Genomic DNA, 21,485 nt, shown 5'->3' with positions numbered 1-21,485 from the left:
CAGATAAACTTCTAACTGATGTCTGAAGTGTGATGTTTATTCCACTTTTTCTAGTACTGCATAGACACAGTGTCCAGTTTTGATCCACCAGATACTAAGCTTTGCAAAATCTTGAATCTTTCACTGATCATGTGCCTCCTTTCTCTAGCAGCCACGCTTTGTGGATCCGTCGATAACTTCATCCCTTTGTGGATTCTTTATTGGAACCTTTATCTCAAAAGCATCTAGATAAGGTGGAAACTAAATTTGTTGTACATATTGTGGAATGGTGAAAGTTCAGGAGAGATGTTGATCTATTTCCTTAAAGATGGACAGACTATGAAAATCAATCAAGTTCAACTTCTTCTTTTTCAAGGAACAGCTTGAATTGGAATACATGCATGGTACTTTCCACTACACAATTTGAAATTGAAGCCCGCAACTCGAGAAAAACTACTTGTCATGGAGAGTCGACATCATCTAGCCTCCCATCGAAGATCCGATTATTGTTAAGTCGATCTTTTCTTCAGGTGCTTTATTTCAGAATATTCATGAAAAAAAAATTAAACTTGTGGGGTGCAAAGTACACCCTACATTTGTTAACTTTAACGGTCAATTTGAAGGAAAATGGTCAAAGGGGTGCATATCGAAGCGCTTTTTAAACATCCGGGTGCATATTGAAAAAAAATTGTTTGAGACCAAATCAAAAAAGCGCCTAAACTTCTAGGGTGCAAAGTGTCAATCGCTCTAGATATAAATAGTAAACATACTTGCGATCAACATTTATAAATGTTATAAAATAATATTTAGTGGAGTGGGTTTTACGATTTCAAGGAACACATATGTCCGAGTGTCCCAAATCTTAAAGTTCACCAACTCTTTTCATTTTTAAAAAAATATTTCGCGTTATTTTTCCTTCTATACAATATTCACAAAATAACTTGTTCATTTCCATATAAGACATCATATTATCTCTATTAATTTGTTCTATTTTACAAATTTCGATAAACCCATGTTTAATGTCACACGTCATACATACATGTATTATAAGCAAAATATTGTCAAAAATGTCAAAAAAAGTTTTACTTTTGGTCACAGTTAAAATTTTAAACAACTAGTGTTTGGGTTCATATTTACCAATAACAAAACTCTCATTGTCCTTATTGCATTTGAACCTCATTGTCGGTATAAATAAATATATAATAAATCTATCTCCATAAAAATACACTTGCAAACTCTCTTGCTCAAGACATGAGCATAAATATTGATATCACGTCTTATCTCTAATGTACTGTTCTTAAGATCCAATTTATATGTACGAACACTAATCAAAATCCAAATGAGCTCGAGTACCCACATAATTTTCTGTTCACTCTTTCTTAGATTTACAAATTCTATTAAGTGATTCCTTGCTTTGACATCGAGTTGCACCACAGTGCATCCACCATCAATATCATTCCACTACACAAGCAAAATGTTGTACCAATTGTGAATCAAAATTACATTCCACTACACCACCAAAATAGTGTACCTCTTTTTGAGACTTGCTACAAATTTTATCTAGTATGTTATCGTCTATTTCAATGATAATTTTAAATTTATCAATAATGAAATATTTATCATTTTAAAAATTCAATAAGATATAATAAGCAAATAACTAATAAGATCATACTTACGACGCATGTGGAAAATTGCGACATTTTTTTAACTTACTACTTGAGCAAAAACGACGGAACATTTCCGTCGTAAATTCAGAACTTGTGACGGATTTAAGGCTTAATTTCCGTCGTAAATACCCGTTTTTGTTGTAGTGGCACAAGATACAATAACTATGTACGTCGTAACTTGCAGCTACGATAAAAGCCTATGCACAGTTGGAACAGATATATGGGATAAAGGATGTGCAGGTACAGAGGAAATATATTCGAGCTTGACTGTTGTACTAAGCAAACTTGATACTACATGAGTAGCTTGGACCTTGGTGGTTGTATGTTTGAAGCATTGAATCAGCAGTCTCATTATGTCGATTGCATTCTAGTTAGGGAAATGTTTTTCGATTCAACCTCTCATAAGTATAGCAGTAGTATTGGTAATAATGCATGGAAAAAACATGCTTCTTACTTCTTAGAATCATGGATTCAAATATTGGAGCAGCAGTCAAGAAACAAGCTTCCTAGAAAACAAGGAAATATAAAGGCAGATTGAACAAAATGGCTGGGTTAAATCATGAACACACAGATAAGATAGGCTGGCAGTAATAAAGAGAGTCAGTTCTGGTGTGCTAGAAGCTTTGAAATACTAGCTGTTGGTATAAACAAAAGGTGGTGAAATATGTGAATGGAGGAAAATACAGCAGCTCCTGGAAATGAGCCTGATCGATCTCTTCGATGATCAGGCGTAGCTTGTATTAAATATAGTATTTAGTAAGCAATAATGTCATATGTATTTAGTTAGCCTATAAATAGAACCCCAGCTAGTTCTAGAGACACGTCGAAGTGAAAATAATTGTAGAGTGCAAGAAAAGAGCTGAAGCTCTTTGAAGCTGTAGCCTGTGTAAAAGAAAAGCTGTATCTTTAATCTAGTGAAATAGAAGGCCGGTTCGTTTTTATTTATAAATCTTTATACATTGTGTTAAAATACTTCACTAAGAGTTTTTCTAAGCTTCTATATTTGAGTAAAAGCCCACCACCTTTCAAACAAGTGCCGTTAGAGCTAGGTTTTTTTGGAGAAAAAAGATGGCAAATATGATGGTGCAACAACAAATCTTGAAGTTGATGGCAACAAAAACTACGAAAAAGCATATAAATGAAGGTGTTATTGCGTCCTATATATGACAACTTGAATATTTGTCGAAAATGGGTCGAAGCCAACGATGAAGTTGCCCTTCCAAATAAGGAGAAAAGAGCATTAAAAGATTCCCGGAAAAAAGACCAAAAAGCTTTATATATGTTTGTTCAATGGGTCACTTGATCGACCTTTGAAAATAATCTCACGAGCCAAAATAGCAAAAGACACACAGGAGATCTTACAAAAATCATTCGAGGGTGTCGAGAAAATAAAAAAGTGCAGCTCCGAGTGCTACGTGGAGAGTTCGAAAATATAAAGATCAAGAGTTCTGAAATATCGGAGAATATGTGACATGTTTGAAAATCATGGCAAATGAGATGAAAAGAATTGGTGAAAGTCTCGATTACATCTATTGAGGAGTCAAAGATGGAGAGCTGAGCCCGCATGGGTTTGTTTTTAGGCATCTCCCAAATTGTTCTGACCGCTTATATTTTAGATTTATGCCCCTCCCAGCTAAAAGGCTAAGGGAGATTGTTCATAAAGATATTGCTGGTCCATTTCATATCTTGGGTGTATATCCTCAAATAAAAAGCTGAGGCTCTTGAATTTCACACTATGAAGTCTCACCAAAATCCCCTCCAAAAGTGGGTGTTTCAATATTTTCATAAAGCTAATCAAAATATATAAAAAATAACAACTGAGAGGGTAACTGAGGGGAAACTAATTTCACAGGTATGTGGTGTTCGAATTTCTTTAGTGCACATGTTTGCATAATTTGTGTTGATTTAGTATTTTTTTTTTTATTTGTGTTATTATTGTGAAATATGAAATTTGTGTTATTATTGTGTTATTAGTAGGTTTTACTTAAAGTTCTATTTCATGCCATTCATGAGTAGGTTTCGATTAGGGGCTATTTTTGAGTTTTCCATCTAGAGCCATTTTTGGAATTTTAGCTTTAGGTGGCTTTTCAAAATTTTGGTCACATATGGAGAAAAACTCTTTCATAATTTTCGTCCCTAAAACCTAGATTTGTTGTATATTAACACAAGTATATATGTTGGGTTTTTTTTTTGAAAATTATAATTGTATGTTCTATATGGCGTATCAGAATAAGCGAGAATCTAAAATACAAAATCTCGATGATAAGTGATAGTAAACTTTATGGTTTGAACTATCTATCACACTCGTAAATGAATTGCTACTGCAAGCAAGATTGACTATTGATCAACTTTAATGTGGTTAATGACTAACAAAATTCTAGTCATAGCCCCCGTGCACTTGGATGTAATGAAATGGGGGAGAATGAAATGAAATTCATACTTTAAAATTGAGGGTGATTAGATTTTCATTCCATTTCAATTATTTAAATTAGAAATCTAACTCACATGTTTTGAAAAGAATGCTCATTCCACGACTCCATGTTTCCCTGCGATCTTCATCATAAAAAATCTAGAGTCACTCATATTTAGTCATTATTGTTTTTTACTTTCTTCTTTCACTATAACAATTCTTTATAACTTTTTATTCAAATATCTGCTCATTTCATTTCATCAAAGTAAACACACATTAGTTTTTCTATGTAACTATTCATATCAAACAGATTTGGCCCTGAATTAAATTCCCTGCCGAGAACAAGTTGATACAAACTTTACAAAGTAAAGCGTGTCCAAGTAACTTACAAATATTAAAATGAAGATTTTACTACAATATATCCGAGTTGTCTTTGATACAAGGTTCCCCAAAATTGCATCTGCAATTCAGCTGCCATCAACGGTTAAAATATGAAAAACTTACTTGAATTGCAGGTGGGAGAAGTTAGAACAGTGTTCGCTACAATGCAACATTTCCCGGATTCCCTGAAATTACTCTGTTCTGTTTTTACCAGAAAAGTGATGGAACCATTGGAGCTGGAAAATATAAGAATTGAGAAATAGCAGAACTGCAAGCAACGTCTAGCCATCACAATATTTTACATTTAGAACCGTATTGTATTTATGTGAAAATCACAACAAACATGGTAAGGAGCGAGTAGTTATTAAGAAAATAATAAGATTAATTGAACCCAATAAACATCATATGTAAATTACATAAAGAAAAAAGAAAGAAAGACAAACTGCTTATATGTATATATGTAGACATGACATAGTGAATTTTCAAACATCAGTCATAGTCATTCAATCTGTTATCTGTGCACATCATTGCCACTGCAGACTTCTCCATCGCATTCCAGTCGTCCAAGATTAGTTGTTCAAGGGGGAGCAATGAAAAGATAACGACAGAATAAGATTTAGAGAAGTTAAATCAACATTAGTGTCCCTTGTTCTAATACTCTTGAATGAGTTTTTTCAATGATAACAGTTCACTGGAAGAAGACCAATAAACTTGTCAAAATTGCCGAGCAAGTTAAAGAGGTTAGAAGGAAAAGGTACTAATATTTCAACTGTTTAAATCCATTTTCCTTTACTTGATGACATTGTCTGCAGAAAGAAAAAACGAGAGCACATCGTTAGCACCAAGTACATGTTTCTTGACATAGTATATTAAATTTCATCAAATACCTGAACCTGAGTGAGGTTTGATCAATTTACATCGACCCTGGGCAGAAGTTAAGAGTCAAGCGTCTTGACATTTCCTTGTGGAGTTTCTTCATCTGTAGACTAATTAAGTTCAACTTCCTGGAAGTCATCCTGAATGCTACTTACAGGTGAAAGAAACATCTGGGGTGAAGATTCTTCACCAGGAGTCTTATATTCAGCAGAATCCGGAATAAAAGATACCTCGTTGAAGCTTCCACTCCAAGATACTGTCCTTCTCGAGTGAGGAGAAAGGTTGCTGTTACTATTTGATCTCAACGAACTTTTGGTCAAAATACTACCCATGCTGGGATTCCGTTTTAGTGCTCCTGATAATGGTTTTAATGTTGTAGATGGAGGGTCATCTTCAGTGGATGATGTAGGACTCGAATTAGTGTTATTTGATTCTTGCACGTGTTCTCCGCTTGTTCTTTCTATCTCATTAGATGAAGATGACATTGGCGTAGGAACAAAAAACTTGGCAGTTGGACCACCACCAGGCTTCGGAGATATACCAGAAGATGCAGGTATGTTAGTCGGGATTGCAGCACCCTTATTAAAAGTGTCAACATACCTGAGAAGTCCAGTAAAACTTTAATATGGATAAATGATTATATCCATCTTCCACTTTAAGAAAAAATCTCCTTTCTCACAATTTAAAACTTCTGTTTTATTTTGGCATGATAATAAGAGCTATTCTTTCAGGTTATACTACAATGATATTTCTAATATTAAAGACTTAAATTGATTCAATTTCACTACAATGATTACCAACTAAAAACATCTAGCACACAGATTCAATTTTGTCATATTTTCTCCCTGCGGATGTTTTCTTAAATCTTCATCTCCCGTGGTAATTGGGTACTGCAGCGACAAAACAAAATATTTTTGTGATATAAATTTCATTAATTCACTAATGTGTAAAGAATCTGTTTCCTAACAAATTCCAGGGTACTATTGGATATGCTAGAGATAGTACTGATGCTTAGGCCATATCCGCTCCATTTATTATCGGATCGGATTTTATTTTTTTTGACGAATCCATATCCGCCATATCCGCTAAGAAAATCCCGGATCTGATCAGATCGGGTCGGTTCTCCGGTCCATTGATAGGCGTGCTGATGCAGGATGTACAAGAACTCAATTAAATCAATTAATTTGAAAATAAAGTTCAATATAATTTAAATTATACAATGTATTATAACTGAAATAATGTTTTGGATTATTTGAAAATCTGTTGCTAGCTAGTGATTTTACAATGGCTGAACATCCTGTAGCCTATCATTTTTTTTGTTTCATTTAATAATTAATTTTAAATAACTTTTGTGTTCCAATTACAATAATTGGAAAGGATTCTATTTAGACTCTTCCAAAATTATAAACACGCCTAACATAGGTCGATTATTTCTATCAATATGTAGTCTGAAAAAAATAATGAAGCAAGCAAGAAACAAACAGAAATCTGTAAAGTGGGGAACATATAAGTGAAGACAGCAACATAAACAGTTCATTTTATCATACCTTGCACGAATACCCATCCTTCCCCGAGTCGTGGAGTTCATTGAACTACGTGGAATTGGTGGAATCCCTGGAATTGAGTCAGAAGAACTAGAGCCTATAAAATCTTGCCCACTACTACCATGCAAGTTTTCAGCTTGAAGTCTATCGTTCAAATTTTCCTGAGAGGCCGTCTTCTGGAGAGCTGAAGTAGTTGGCGGAGGTGGCAATGCCGCTTCCTCAGCTGGATGATCAATACCTTCCTCTACCCATCGCTTAAGATTTTCATCATAATAAAATTTATTTTTCTCTCCCAGTTTTGCCTTCAATACATATAGAAAACCCGTTACAAGACCAAAACAACTGAAATAGATGTTTCATCTGGGAAACTGGAAAATTTATTCAGAACACAAGTAAAAGTCACAAATTACCTGACGGTCCGGAAGGGATCGTAAAACCATCCCAACGGTTTTATGGAATAGCTGAGAGCCAAATCGACCAAACCGGTAATACCCACCAAAGCCTGACTCATTTTCGTGCATGTCTGGCGAACTTGCATCTTTAGAAGAATCACTCTGGGAAAAAGAAACAAATTGTTTATTAAAGCTAAGTTTATTTCATAGAACAATGTTTGCAAATTGACTTAATGGATTTTTTCAGAAATATAAATAGTTGTTTCTTATTTTATTATTTAAATGTCTGCAAGGTTGCAGTTTAAGTAGGACTACGAAAAAGAGAAACCAATGTTATGCAAGAGTATCAAAATTAACCTTTCTATATTTCTAATATATATATATAGAGTTTTACTCCAATAGAAACCTTCTTATCCTAAAAACTAAAAACCAATCGGAAATATCACTAAATCCTAAAGTAGATACCACTAAATTCTTAAACAACCCCATCTCCACCTCCATCTTCACCAAAACCACCTCCATCTTCACCAACCCACCTCCACTACCACCACCTCCGTCGTCACCTCCTTCATAACCACTACCACCTCTATGCCGCCCGCCCCCTCCATAACCACCACCTCCATCTCCACCTCCACCTCCATTATTTTTCTAACAACACAACCTCCACACCTCCATCTTCACCATCCCCATCTTAATCGCTGCTTCAACCTCCTTCAACCATGTTCATACTTCTTTCTCCACTCGACTCAACTTCAAACGCGGAGCCGCCACTAATCCGGCAACGCTCCAACCCCCCACTTCAAGCCGCTCAAACCTCCGCTACAATCATCATTCCTTCATCTTCACCTTCACCTCCACCATCTCCACCACTATCACCACCATCTGAATTGAAAACATGAACAGATCTGGAGATTTTAAGTGGAACATATCTGGAGATTAAATTTTCACTAATTCCTGCAACACATATCACTAAATCCTAAAGAGAATATCACTAAATTGTACTGAGAATATCACTAACTTGTATTGGTTTCTAGTTTTTATTTTAAAATTGGTTTCTATTTGATCATTAGCCTATATATATATATATATATATATATATATATATATATATATATATATATATATATATATATATATATATATATATATATATATATATATATATATATATATATATATATATATATATATATATATATATATATATATATATATATATATATATATATATATATATATATATATATATATATATATATCACGTCTTAATATTTTCCGCCATATTAATCTTTTACCAAAACTTTTTAACATTCTCAATTGGGCTGCTCGCAATTGATGAAAGACATGACAGATACATATGTATTAGTAAGATATTACAAATTCAGGCACTTAATAATCCAATAATGTGTTATAATAACTTCCAGAGCAATCCTTCTTAAAAGGATTAGGTACTTAACCCAAGCAATTGGAACGATCATGCTGTTTGAATATATATCTCGAACACACATAGCCTAGAAGTAGGCAGGGAAACTATCTATGTCAATAATCTAAATGTGCTAAATCTTATATTATCATAAAATCTAATATTTTAATATATAGACTGATTACAAAAATAACAGAATGAATATCTACCTTTCTTGGTGATTTACCAATGTCTGGCTCTGAGATGCTTCTACTGTGTCTTGGTTTTTGACTGCCAGTCCATTCACTTATTGGTTCCATCGATTCTGATGGCACTAATGATGGCATCGCCGTTGTGGACTGACTACTGGATACCCTTGGTCCTCTTTGGTTCTCATGATGGCGCGAAGCATTACTACTCGTTACAGGAACAGGTGGAGGAAGGCCTCCAACAACCCGCTGAGCAGTATTATCAAACAATTTGAGAAATTTACCAACCAATTTCGCAGGAGATGAACTAGCAGCATAACCACCCTGCAAATTGCATACATAAGATACCTAATCAACTAATATGTTAAGAAGAAAAAATATGTTGATACCTGCTGGTAAATGCGTAACCGCTCCTCAAGAGATGATACTAAATATTTCCATGTGTCCACTTCTGGTGCTCGACTGATTTTCCAGCACTTCAAAATAGCTTGACAGTACCTAAGCCAAGGCCCAAATTATCATATCACAATATGGAAGCTAAGTGCTCGGAAACCATATATGAGTTATAGTATTTACCTTAAAGCTTCTGAAATTTTTCCAACTTCAGCAAGCATAAATGCATAGATTAGTTTATATGGCTGGAAGGGTAGTAAAAGAAACTGAGGATTTCCAAGAGACTTTGAGTACTCGTATAATTCTGTCATCTGTCCAGGATAAATGATGAGTTCATTTGGCTCATTTGAAAATTTAGTATTGAGGAACTAATGAACATGTCACTACTACTGCATATTAATTTACCATATACATTCATTGGCCAGACCTTTTCATATACATATGGTGCAAATTAACAAGTGTACGCTTGACTTGATGCCTAAGATTATTGTAAAAAGTCAATCCCTTTTCATCATTAAAAATTTAACTGATGAACTTGGCTATATAAAAGGAAATATCATTTCCTCGGTTTTGTATGGACATGACTGGAGATTAAATGTGTCCTTAGATTCAGAAATAGCTCTAGCCAATGACAGAGAAAAAAGGATATTTAACACACCTGGATAGCCTCGGGGCTGGCATAGGTTCGAGGAGATCTCCAGTGATCTGCACTGATAAGGCACATCCTAGCTTTATCTGAATATGATCCGAAGTTTGCTTCTGCAACTAAATAACAGATGTGGGCACCAATAACCTGTACGATGTCTTGCATATTAACAAGAGAGAAAATATCATCATCATCTTAACTCTGTTGGTTGTTGAGGTCTGAGGGAGAGGGTTAGCAAATAAGGGTTCGGTCTCAACTTCTATTTTCCTTAAAATCTTTAAATATAGGGCTTGTGTAAAATAAGGCCTTCAATACCCAAGACTCACATCCATACTTTTTTTTTTTTTACCTCTTTATATTTGCAGCAGCCAAGTGAAGTTTCTTAAGACGAAAACAAGAAAAAAATTGAAGACAAATCTTGATTGATACAAGCATAACACACCTCAGCTTTCTCCTTCATAAGGCAATCTCCAAGATGTATAATCACAAGCTCGTCGTTCTTTGTCCTATTAGCAGTTATGATAGCTAAATTCTCTTCCCAGTTACAGAGCATGGCAAGAGCCCCAGCCTGTATTCGACAAGCTACATTATATATGCTTAAAATGAGCATGCAGAGGAAAAGCATTATTAATATGTAATTGACAATACATGATAGTTAGGTACCCCACTGTACCAACTAGAAACAGGGGTATATTATGGACTACAAATTCTCTGGAATTCAAACCTCCCATTAATAATAATAAGCTAGCTAGTTTGTAATCTGTGCATGCAGAAGAAATGGTGGCTGTTAAGACTGCAGGTGGGTGTGCATGTCTGTATGAATAAATGAAGCTTCAGAGATATTAGACCAGCTGTGATCTTCCTTCCTTTTGGATTTTGGCTATTCTGAAAACCGTGAAAAAACCTAGCCTGCATGTTGAATATATATCTAATAGACTAATACTAAAGCTACCTCCATGTACAAGGCTGGTCATATATTATAGATTATAAGGCAACAAATATACAGACATCCAAGGGCTATAAATATGGTCTGAAGACAACGTTCCTTAAAATTTTGTGGCTGTGCAGATAACTAATTGATAGCCGAAGAAAAAAAAGCTGCAGGTCTGTAATCATACTTGGTAGCCTATTAGATCTTGTAATGTAAGGATAAGGTCAGCGTTATCACTATATATATGGGTGGCATTGGCATACATGCATGCAGGTAAGAGAGTTAGTATGCTGAAGCTGTGGTGTATCAGATAAAAAGAAGAGAACTCAAGCTCTCAGGCTTGTTGAAAATAGAAACAAAAAGAAGGCTGAAGCATTCTACGTGTAGCATAAAACAGCCTTACTGTGTGTAAAATTTACCTGAGAAGGCTGCTGAGATATTTTTTCAGTAACAGATAAACTGTCACTATCGTAGAAACAAAATACATCTGCAGGTTGCCCTGAAATTAGCAGGCATAAAGTTCGCAAAGGTGACCCTGCTATTAATTGTCGCAGGGCCATTTGCTTTACCGTTTCACCATAGAACTGCAATGAAAGAACACGAGAAGTCAATACATTTTAACTCAAATACAATCATGCCTTCGAGCATGTCAGCTGAACTAAAACAGTGTTTCTGTGGTAACTTAACCATGTTAAAGCTGTATTAAACTCTTAGTTCAAAAATACAACATGCTTACAGATAATTTGAATATGAAGTATTTGGTGTTACATCAAACAGTTTCCTTTCTCGTCTATATTTAAAATTTATAAGAAATGTGAAGGGTAAGAATGACATGAAAATAGAACCTGATGACCAAGCTGTGTCGCAAGAACAAGAGCTGGTCCCCATAATTGTCCATCTTGTGCAAATCGTAATGCCTCTATTATTCTACCGGAAACAAGAAGCTTCTGCACCTCCAGAGCAACTGCCTACAACACAAACTATTTATGGCAAAAGAAACTCAAATTTACCATATTTTAGCAAAGAAGAAATTACAAGATAAGCTTTTGAACCTGCATCTTCCCTTCAGAAGGGAAGTACTGCATGTAACGTCCTAGATCACTATATTCAGGCACCTTTTTTTTTGCAGATGCAAAGAGTTCAGCTACTGCGAATTCAGGAGAATCGTTATCCTAGTAATAAGAACAGAGCCAAAGAAGAAGATAAAATTGTCAGAAAAACAACAAGGTTCCAAGAAGGACACTGCTTATCTATCAATAGACAACACATTAATAGATACAACATTTTACATTATCTACCAATACCGAGGTATGAAATAGACAATATCATTAATTATTAATTACTGACACTAAAGATAAAATAATCTCCTAAAAGGCGGAATCAGCTTCATAAATAAGCTCAGGAAACATAAAGGCAACCTGTAGCAGGTGCAGTGGTGTGCGGGTGTATATAAGTGAGTTTTAAAAAGAGATGACAAATGTATTTCATAAGCTGCCCACCACTAAATTGGATTCTTAGTGTTACACTTATCCATTTTCTTGGACATACGTTAACACCAGTGCAATTTTTTAAAATTATAAATGATTCACTATAGATGGCAAATGACTGGCTAGAGCACAACCATACCAACAAATAACTCCAGGAATTCAGCAAAATTCATAGCAGGACTTACACTTTACATGTTTTGAACCGAAACAGTGGACATAAGTGATACAGAAAAGAAAGAGGTACCTTTAATGCATTATCAGTGCCAAAGGGAGATCGTAGATTTCCTTTATGGTGACATGCAATTTTCAGCAAAGAGAAGAGTAACCTTAAAAGGTCACCTTTTCTATAGTCAATGTCTGGTGATCCACAGTTAACAATCTTATCATCAATCCATCTAGTTAATTCTTTGTAGGAAACACTTATACCAACCAACGGGCCAGGTAATGATTGCCTGTACAAGCAACAGAAATAATCACGAGCACCCAGTCTGATGGATGAAGCATGTTTATCCATAACAAGTTCTATCAAGCTGAATATATTAATCACGCCACCAGTATCGGTCACACCTCCATCTGAGACCTTTATGAAATGAAATATATAGCCACCAAACATATTCAGAATTTTTATAATAAACATCAACATGCTTTTGATCAAATTAAGAAAGAGTATTGCAAAAAACCTGGGTTGACATTGAATTTGTGGCAGGAGAACAGTAACCTCGCTTGACAATGAGTTTTCCCCCAAACCCAAAAGACACCAGAGCATGTGGAGGACGGCTGCTCGAGGATCTTCCTTCAATGGACGTAGAGAATGACTGAGAGCCATTTTGAGCTGGCTGCTGAAGTACTGTTGGTGTCTTCTGATTGTCAGTGCAAGATAGTGAGAACTGGCTCTGATGGATTGCCTCCCTCCTATGTTCATTATTATGTGAATACAGGTTTTTATCAGGATTAAAACTTTCGGCCACTCCATACTCATTGGCATAACATTTATTGGCTTGCTCATATAAATTAGCGGTTCCAGATTGATTGTTCCATGTTTGTTGATTGTGTTGATCAGCAGAATTGCATGCATAATAATTCTGTAGAATCTCATTTTCGGAAAAATTAAAAGCCTTACTCTGGGACACAGGTTGGAATTGTGAATTCGTAAAGCTTTGATGCCCATAGTCACTTATAGTTCCACACCATCGCATAGATTGATTATTTTTCATGAGCCTGGGTGAACAGTGCACTGCAGGTTCCTCAAAATTACTGTAACTGCTATGATTTTGTCCATGTGTGGTTTCAACTGTTGAAGGATCTACATTTTGACTATGTTGGTTATTGTCTACTTGTTGCGGCATCAGCGGTGCAGTGTAAGATTGCAATGGTTTCCATTGTTGGGCTATTGAATCATAATACCAATCGGGGTACTGAGGGTCAAACAGCATATGAGCTGTGTATCCGCTATTTATTTCTGAACCTTGATTGTAGTTCGGAACAGTGCCATCAAAATGACATGTTTGATGATAATAGGACAGGTTTGGATCTTGAGTTGTACCTACATTACTATTTACTAATCTGGCATTACTATTATTATCATAGTTTGGTAGACTACAACCACTTCCATTGTAGCCTTCCAACTGAAACCACTGCCCAGTGTTAGAATCATATTTCCAACCTGGATAAAGGCTTTCCCAGTACTGAATGCTTTGGTCTTGCCCAGTCACCACTTGTTCTGAACCCGACCAATAATTTTGCCCTTCTTGATTCTGTCCAGAATTAACAGAGCTCGTATATCTACCCGTAACACCAGCCTCCGCACCCACATGTTCCAATGAAACACCAGAACGATTTTCACGATTTCCGAACAAATTATCTGAACTACCACCTAACTCATTAAAAAAATCAGAGTAAGACCCCGTTCCATCACCACCAAAACTGAATGCACTCCAATCAACCTCTTTAATACTCCCCTCTTTTCGCAAATTCTCCTCACTCTTTTTATCATTCAATGTTCTCACTTCCATCGCATCTTCACCCACATTACAATTCTTCAACGAATCCATACCTCCATCCTCCATTCCCACATTCTCCGCGCTAATCCCTGACTCGACATTTTCCTTTAGATCCACCCTTTCACTAATCACTGCATTTCTACAACTAGTACTCGATGTCACCTCATCTAACTCCTTATTAACCAAATCTCTATTACTATCCTCACCTTCAACCAAATAATCTAAGAAATCCTCATCTCCCTGATCTTCCATCTCAAAAATAGATGACTCTTTAGCCATTTATAAACCCTGTTCTTCATAACCACAAATTTACAAGCTACATCATCAACACAGCAGAACCCAAAAATTAAATAAATATATAACCAGTGACCATCTAACCACAAATGCATCAAAATTAATGTCACAAATATCACAGTTCTCAGAATCTAACTAAAGATCATAAAATTAAATCAAGGGAACTAATGATTCATTGTGTAAAAGCAAAAAAAAAAAAAAATACAGGAATAAGATTTACCTTTGATCTGGAATTAAAGTGATGAGCGAGAAACATTATCAGCATCTGCATGCTTTGATTCTGAAGTCTTAAACAATTCACATGTATACTTATTATATCCAGAGACATATGACATTACAATGCTTCAAGTGAACGAGACAGAGTGGAGAGGACAGGACACACAATTTTTCTTCTAAGATTTTTATTTTCTGAAAGAGATTAAGATAAAACTATTAACGGGTCGTTTGGTTCGTGGGTTTCTGGAATGAGGTATGAGAAACAAAATCTGAAACCCATACCTTAAACCCCCAAGATATGGGTTTTTGATACCCAAGTGGGGAGGTGGGTATGAGATGAAGGTATGAGCTATATTCATTTTTTATTTTTTTTCCCTCTATTTAAGTAATGAAATATTAATATTTGATACAAAATTAAATCAATGATGCAAAAATATATGACAATAATAATTTTATTAATATTTTTAATTAATATATATTAATAACTTATTTTTTATAAAAATTGTATATATTGATTCCAGCACTCAACCAAACACATGATATCAGATATGATACCTCAAACCCATACCAGCTTAACCCGATTTCTCATTCCAACCCGATACCACTCCTCGAACCAAACGACCCCTAAGAGGGGTTATAAATAATACTTTGGAATATAAGTAACTAACTATTTGTAAGTAGTTTTATATAATAAAATTTATTAAAATTATATTCTCTAATATTGATTCAAACACATAGGAATACAACTTTTTATATGACAGTTTGTAATTTAAATTTTATAACTCTAACCCGTTTTTTTGTTAAAAAATATCGTTAATATTTTTTGTTTATATTTTTATGGTTTTATTTGTCTTTATTTTTTGAAAAATAAGTCATTTATTTTTAAAAAAATATGAAAATATGTACTTATTTTTTCATCCCAAACACATCCAGATAAACAATAATCCACGAAAAATGTATTTCTGAAAAATAAGTAAAATGTTTATTCGAGGCGGGTTTCGGTGACCTTGAAAAAAATACGTTTTGCATATTTTTATAGAATTAAGTGACTTAGAGATTTAGAAAAATTAAAACAAACAGGGGCGTAAAATTATAGATATATAAGCCAATTTTTAACGTAAAAGCGGGTGAATTTCGCAAGATGCAAAGATTGCGTACAAAAAAACATAGAGAGAACCGTATAAATACATATATATTCGCAAAAACCGGATGGATTTCGCCGTATAAATATCTTGTAAATCAAAAATACTCCGGTGGTCCTAGTCTCATCATCATATACTATGTACAAAAATATTTTAAAAATAAGCACTATATAATTCCAATCTAAATTCACGGTCAAATACTATCACATATTTATTTTATTTAGATGTTTGATTTAACAATTTCAATGAGATGAAAGATTTAACCCATAGACATCTTATCTTAATTCTAGTATTAGTTAGGGTTCAGCAACACAACTTCACATGCAAAAAAATGTCAATATCTATAATAGTATTATATTTTAAAATTATTTTTGAACATGAAAAAATATGAAAAAAAATATGTATTTAGATTTAGATCTTAAAAATCTATTTAAAATTGAGGGTTCTGCAGCAGAACCTTAGTGGTTCTTTGGTTCTATTTTAAGCACGGGTTCTTTTTTGAGCGCAACCCGTTTAATATATATATAATATATTAAATTTTTATATAAATTTTCATTTAAATATATTTCACGGGCAAAAAACGTGTATAAACCATGTAAATATATTTAATATTGCACTATAATTCAGACAGAACTAACTGGATGTACAGATAACACTTACAGTTACAGTTTGTAATGAAACAGATCACACGGAGTGAAAGCAAAATACACAAGTGTCCCCACTTAGTGTTGTTCCACTTTTTTTCTTCACTTGTCTTTCTATAATTGCATTCACACACCAGATCATTACTTACATTTCTTCTCCTCACAAAACCCACATCAATCTTCCTCTTACATCTTGATATAACCTCGAAATTCGTGTCCCCTGCGAGGATGTCTACAGGAGGAGAGCTTCTAAGCGTGGACCCACAAGAGCTTCAGTTCCCTTGTAATTTTTTCTCATTTTATTACATACCCAGATCTGATTTCATATGATTTGTTGTTGTTCTTTTGTTGATATGATCTTTTGTGTGTTTGTTTTGTTTTGTAAGTTGAGTTGAAGAAGCAGATCTCATGTTCTATGCAATTGGCTAATAAGACTGGTAACCATGTTGCATTTAAGGTATATTATTTTAATTTTCTTTGATTTTTGTTGTTTATGATTTGATTTTGGTGGGTTTTAGTGTTTGATTTGTGTAATTTTGGATTTTAGGTGAAAACTACGAATCCTAAGAAGTACTGTGTGAGGCCGAATACTGGAATTGTTTCGCCTCACTCTAAGTGTGATGTTGTAGGTCAGTTCATGTGTAATTATGTGTGTGTGTGTGTGTGTGTGTAAGGGTTGTTTATGTTTAAGTTTGTTAATTTTTGATTTTTTTAGTTCGTGGATGTTGCATGACATTGTTTATAAATCAATTTGTTAGTTTCTACTTTCTAGTAATGCTTTTCGCCTAATTTCAAGTGTATTGAAATATATAATTGTGTCCTTTCTGCTCTGGTTCTTTTTATTTAGGATTTTTACTAGTGTAGCAAATGATGGGACTAGGCTAACCGATTTGTGTTGAGTTTATGTAAGCTTAATCAAGACCAGTTTATTCAGCTGTCATTTGAGGTGCATTGGATTTTTCTTGAATTCAGAGTGACTTTTTACCTAGTGAGAACTTCTGGATTGTGGTTGTTCATGTTCTTGTCTGAATTATTTTTTTTCAGTTTTTTATTGTTTTAGCTGTATGCAGGGGCATATCTACATACTTATTATATTTTAGTTTTCTTTTTTTGCTAAATTACTTATCATAATTTGAAAACACATACTTATTATTCTAATTATCTTATATATTAAATTTAATTATTAATAATCACAATTCTGACATCGTTTTCAAATTTTGACCCTATTAAATTAATATTTAAAATGTTTTGACCCAACTAGTTATACTACTCCTATATGGTTATGTTCTTTAATGTATGGAATTGGTTATATTGTGATTGTTTCCCTCTTGGTTTTCAGCAAAAGTTCTGTTCATCAGTAATATTTTTTCTGAGTTTTGAATGGATCAGAATTGGTTGTGTCTTTACTTCTTTTCCTTCTATTTCGGATATATGTCCTGAAATATCTGCAAGCCCAAATGAGCTGAGTAGTTTTTTAGAATTTTAGTTTTAAAATTTCCAAACTTCGTACTTCAATAAGCATATTTGGTATTGTGGGAACTGAACTAAGATGAGTTTTAGGCACAAAAAACTGCTTATTGGCTTGCTGTGGGAGTAATTTACTAGAGTATATTTGTATGAATTTGCTTCTTTAATTATATATTCTCAATACAGAATATACCCGTATAATTATAGCTATGTGTTTTGAATTTAAAATTAGGTGATTATATTACTTATATTCATTGCAATGTATAATGTGTATCAGTTACAATGCAAGCACAAAAAGAGGCTCCTCCAGACATGCAATGCAAGGACAAGTTCCTACTCCAAAGTGCAGTTGCATCTGGAGAATTTGAAGGAGCATCTGCAAAGGAAATTACTCCGGAAATGGTAATTGTACAGTAAGGACTCGTTTTCATATTCCATAATATTGGGTTGAATTATAATATAATTGGTATATATCTGTTTGCTTTCTTACAGTTTAGTAAAGAGTCAGGGAATCAGGTTGAGGAGTGCAAACTAAGAGTTAGTTATGTTGCACCCCGTCAACCACCATCACCAGTGAGGGAAGGATCTGAGGAAGGTACCTCGCCGAGGGCTTCGGTATCAGAAAATGGAACAGCTAATACACTTGACTCCAACACTGTCAGTATTGATCTTTAAAGAAAAATTCTTTATGTGATCGAATATTATCCTTCCTTGCATAGTTGACATTATTTTGATTATGCACACAGGTCTCCAGAGCATATGTTGAGCCTGAAGAGAATACCCCAGAGGTTAGTTTCTAGATTTCTTTCTTGCCAGAACACTTTTATATATGGTCATTAGTTAAATGCTTATTTATTCTTTTTATTCATTTATACTTTTACTCTTGAGTCTTGAGCATATTTATTAAGTGTTATTTGTACGATTAGAGGTCAAAAGTGAAATGCCGTAATTGTATGCTCAGAACTTAATATAGGCAGGCAGAATATTCCTTGTATATATTGCCACGTGTCCCTTGTAAGCAAACAAACTAACAGTATCAGGTATTTAGGATAAGCTGTTGTATCACGTAACTTGTTTAACAAAGATTAAGTGAATATTTTCCTGTTTTTTTCTTCATATTTGTTGTTAAGTTGAAGTCTCAAGTCTGTAGGCTTGAGCGGGACAAAACAGTAATTTTAGTGAAGCATATAACTAAAATCCTCTGTTGACAGAGTTAAAGTATGTCTCTTATGAGGCTTTAAGCTTGAAGTTGATATGTCAGACAATTAAGTGTGCATTGCAACACTAATTTTTTGTCTCGTAATTACTAAAGAAGTCCAGGTGGGAAAATAAGCAATCTGATGAAATATGATATCACGTGCTTAGTGGCATGTAGAAGTCTGCTTGATGATTGGTACTTTAGTCTTTGTAATACAAGGCTTCTAATTAGAGTGTCCTTTTAAATTTCAGGTACGGGCGCTTATTTCTAAGCTGTCTGAAGAGAAAAATTCTGCCATTCAACAAAATAAAAGGCTTCACCAAGAACTGGTAAGAGAATTTTATTCAATTGCCTCTCTCTAATTTCAACAATTGCTAAGAATTCCAGAATCATCCAGCATGGTCGTCTTTTGTCAGGTTGTTGAAACTTAAAACAAGTGCCCTGTTATAGTGGCTAGTTTTGGTTTGTTGGAAAATTTCTTTCCTTGAAAGTGCAATGTATTAGCTATCAAAATAGGCAGCATAGACAATGTTCTCTTTGTTATTAATATGACAATTGTTACGTAACTTTACAAGGGGTCTGGAGAAAATGTGAGGAGACCCGTGTCTTGAGGGTAAAGAGTTAAGAGAATCTAACAAATGAACAGCTGTTGTCTGGGACATAAATTTCGAAATATATTCCCCTATGGGTGACTCATACAAAAGGGTAATATCTCTCATTGTGGTGAAGAGAATTCATGGAATATATCTCAGAACTTGCTATTCATTTATTTATATATTTTCGACGTAATAAGCTGCTTTGTCGATATTTTTTAAATGTGATGTTCCAGTATGATGCAAGGATGGTGTGGGGAAAGGATACATTGTTGACTACTTGTTGATTTTCGGAGGATATGTTTGAACTTCTTTTCTTTTTCATGAATTGTTGGTGGTTTCATATAAAAATTGTTGGTTGGATGTCTGTGCTGCAGGAACTTCTAAAACGTGAAAGCAAGAGAAGCCGTGGTGGTATCTCGCTTATGTATGTTATCCTGTTTGGGTTAGTTGGCATACTTTTGGGGTATCTTATTAAGAAGACGTAACAAAGAAAATTGGATCTGTAACTTTATGCGCCTCGGAGTCATCCAGTTACATGCAAAATTCAGTATTTAAAGACGAGACACACTTTGAAAATATACCTCATTTGTATTCTATGCATGGACTGTTGACTTAGAAAAACATGGTTAGGTATTTTGGTAATTTGGCATAGTTGCAGCTCTCCAAGCATCCATTGTGTGATTAGCTCATCTAATGATTTTCTTGTACTTTAAAAGAGTACCCTAAAGTTTGTTATTTAGTTGTAGTGTTGTTCAATCGAGGAAAATAAGATATGATGTTTTCTGTGTGCCTATCCTATTTTATTTGTTTGCTGAAGATTATAATATTATAGGCAAAAGTTTAACAGAATACTCTTATACGCGGTAGTAATTGAAGAATCATATGCAAGGCCCTCCGGTCGATACTTATATCTATATAATTCTTAAAGCATGAGTCATTTTTTAAGGCTGCTTTGGTAATTTCACTTTCTCTTGGATCAACTCATTAAGCTTCGGATCGACCCGGCAGTTTTCTCATTCAACTTAACACTATGAAAGAATATTCCGGGTTTTTATGCGACCCACCCGATTTCCACTGGGCATGCAGCAAGTTCCTGCCATATCAGGAGCGTGGCATTTATTGCTGTTCCATTGATCAAGCCACTCATTGAGCTTTTTGGATCTCATAGCATCTTCCAACCATATGAGAGTTTGAAAAAAGCATTGAATTCGGTTCCTCCAATCATGGCACTCATTACTACGTCTAATTGATTTCAAATTCAAACATGATAATTAATCATAACAAATCCGTGCTTATTTATCTAAATCAATCTCTTCCTCCTCCATTATGCTCTCTGCTATTTTTTATTTAAAATTCGAAATTCTTATTATCTACTTGCATCTGTAATCATTTGATCATTTTTTTTCTCTCTCGATTTGTAGAGTGTATGGTAGTAACATTTATTTTATATTGCAGTGATAACAGTGGTCGTGTTTTTTTAGCATGAAGACGGATTCAACGTCGTCAACAGGTTTTGCAATCCTTTTGATGATAATGTTGCAGTATCGAAATCCTCGATTATAATCGTAAAATTTTGTTTCTGCAGGTGTGAAAAGAAATGGACATGGATCG

General features: G+C 34.4%; 2 protein-coding genes across 5 annotated transcripts; one reads left to right on the top strand and one right to left on the bottom strand.

Annotated features, from left to right (window-relative positions):
• Positions 1-4,798: 4,798 nt before the first annotated feature.
• LOC108196818 (protein transport protein SEC16B homolog) lies at positions 4,799-15,021 on the bottom strand. 4 transcript variants are annotated; one of them, XM_017364259.2, is made up of 15 exons: positions 14,832-15,021; positions 12,998-14,633; positions 12,562-12,897; positions 11,883-12,002; positions 11,676-11,798; positions 11,250-11,414; positions 10,342-10,467; positions 9,912-10,046; positions 9,437-9,564; positions 9,250-9,358; positions 8,882-9,184; positions 7,268-7,411; positions 6,861-7,159; positions 5,325-5,913; positions 4,799-5,243 (listed from the first exon to the last, which is right to left on the bottom strand). In XM_017364259.2, the coding sequence occupies exons 2-14, from the start codon at positions 14,594-14,596 to the stop codon at positions 5,424-5,426; spliced, it is 4,077 nt and encodes a 1,358-aa protein (XP_017219748.1). In that variant the 5' UTR covers positions 14,597-14,633; positions 14,832-15,021; the 3' UTR covers positions 4,799-5,243; positions 5,325-5,423. The 4 variants fall into 4 exon arrangements, with proteins under 4 accessions (XP_017219748.1, XP_017219751.1, XP_017219750.1 ...); XM_017364262.2 differs by having other exon boundaries at positions 5,331-5,913; XM_017364261.2 differs by having other exon boundaries at positions 12,998-14,610.
• Positions 15,022-16,652: 1,631 nt separating this feature from the next.
• On the top strand, positions 16,653-20,665 carry LOC108193190 (vesicle-associated protein 1-2). The gene is made up of 8 exons (XM_017359741.2): positions 16,653-16,896; positions 17,000-17,070; positions 17,161-17,242; positions 18,358-18,482; positions 18,573-18,737; positions 18,827-18,868; positions 19,530-19,607; positions 20,249-20,665. Exons 1-8 carry the CDS (start codon positions 16,842-16,844, stop codon positions 20,357-20,359), a joined length of 729 nt encoding a protein of 242 aa, XP_017215230.1. The 5' UTR covers positions 16,653-16,841; the 3' UTR covers positions 20,360-20,665.
• Positions 20,666-21,485: the final 820 nt, after the last annotated feature.

The sequence above is a fragment of the Daucus carota genome, chromosome 7 (genome assembly GCF_001625215.2).
Source record: "Daucus carota subsp. sativus chromosome 7, DH1 v3.0, whole genome shotgun sequence".
In the NCBI taxonomy this organism is placed as follows: Eukaryota; Viridiplantae; Streptophyta; class Magnoliopsida; order Apiales; family Apiaceae; genus Daucus; species Daucus carota.
The sequence above is the reverse complement of the archived record's forward strand: the minus strand, read 5'-3'. Positions and strand labels throughout refer to the sequence as shown.

Coding starts and splice junctions, on each gene's coding strand:
- LOC108196818 (XM_017364259.2), bottom strand. CDS start 14,596: ATGGCTAAAGAGTCATCTATTTTTGAGATGGAAGATCAGGGAGATGAG. Junction 12,898..12,997: donor CAAATTCAATGTCAACCCAG/GTTTTTTGCAAT, acceptor CATTTCATAAAG/GTCTCAGATGGAGGTGTGAC. Junction 11,799..11,882: donor CTTCTGAAGGGAAGATGCAG/GTTCAAAAGCTT, acceptor TTTGTGTTGTAG/GCAGTTGCTCTGGAGGTGCA.
- LOC108193190 (XM_017359741.2), top strand. CDS start 16,842: ATGTCTACAGGAGGAGAGCTTCTAAGCGTGGACCCACAAGAGCTTCAG. Junction 17,071..17,160: donor GTAACCATGTTGCATTTAAG/GTATATTATTTT, acceptor TTTGGATTTTAG/GTGAAAACTACGAATCCTAA. Junction 17,243..18,357: donor CTCTAAGTGTGATGTTGTAG/GTCAGTTCATGT, acceptor AATGTGTATCAG/TTACAATGCAAGCACAAAAA.